The sequence below is a fragment of the Anneissia japonica genome, unplaced genomic scaffold (assembly GCF_011630105.1).
Source record: "Anneissia japonica isolate Jap-2015-1 unplaced genomic scaffold, ASM1163010v1 scaffold2562_len8159_cov90, whole genome shotgun sequence".
In the NCBI taxonomy this organism is placed as follows: domain Eukaryota; kingdom Metazoa; phylum Echinodermata; class Crinoidea; order Comatulida; family Comatulidae; genus Anneissia; species Anneissia japonica.
In genome coordinates this window covers 1-896 of record NW_022708680.1, presented here as the reverse complement: position 1 = coordinate 896, position 896 = coordinate 1, and the positions used below count along the sequence as shown (strand labels likewise).

General features: G+C 43.5%; 1 protein-coding gene across 1 annotated transcript; it reads right to left on the bottom strand.

The window, feature by feature from the left end:
- Nucleotides 1–239: 239 nt before the first annotated feature.
- Nucleotides 240–779, bottom strand: LOC117106545 (E3 ubiquitin-protein ligase XIAP-like). Its single transcript, XM_033247925.1, has one exon. It carries the CDS (start codon nt 777–779, stop codon nt 240–242), a length of 540 nt encoding a protein of 179 aa, XP_033103816.1.
- Between the last annotated feature and the right edge of the window lie 117 nt (nt 780–896).

Sequence of the window (896 nt, the reverse complement as noted above, 5' to 3'; positions counted from 1 at the left end):
CGGTCGACTGTTTCCTTGCTGAAACGAGATGATAAATGCGACGACGAAGTTTGGAGGGACGCCGCCGATTGCGAGGTCGTCAGTTGGGTGAAGATGGACCGATGTTTCGTCATGATCGATCGGTTCTCCGGATAATGGAGAAAATAAAAAGTAAAAACACACAAAACATATTTTCTGTTTCATGCATTCTTTATTATTCTATTAACGATAATTTATTATATATTTTAACGAATTTTTGTTCAACATCTGTACACACGCGTACCCTCTTCGATATCTCCGATCGACAGACGTCTTTCCGTTGTCGTCCGGCACACCGGGCAACTTCCAAGTCGGTAAGAGCATCTTTTGCAGGAAACGTAATGATAACAAGGCGTCGTCACCACCTCGGCAACTCGGAGAAAACACACCTTGCAGACACCTCCCGAAGACAGTTCCTCTTTACGTTTTCCTAAAAGTTCGTCCATGATCAAGCTGCATTTCGTTTCGACTTCGACGAATTCTCCGACGTAGTTCGCGATGCGTTCGAAAGCATCGATCTGCCACTGTGCGCCTGTCCATTCGTCCGTACAGTAGTTGATAACTTTGACGCACGAACGGAGAAGTCTTATTATTTCTTCGAACAGAAACTCCATCTGTCTGATGTCGATATCCACCGTCTTCAACTTGCGAACGTCCATTCCGTTGGTCGATTTGCATTCCTTACGCTTTCTTTTGACTTCACGAATTAGACGAAATGTGTATCTTAACCGATCCTTTACATCCTCCATGTTGCTGCACATCGTGATGTCGGGCATCAATGTGGAATTGTTGGTTAAACGAAAATATTTATACATATATACACCCACACACGCACACGCACCAACATATTCGAACTTTGTTTCGTTTGTTTTTATCTT

Excerpts from the sequence above, each read along its gene's own strand:
- LOC117106545 (XM_033247925.1), bottom strand. The coding sequence starts at position 779 with ATGTGCAGCAACATGGAGGATGTAAAGGATCGGTTAAGATACACATTT.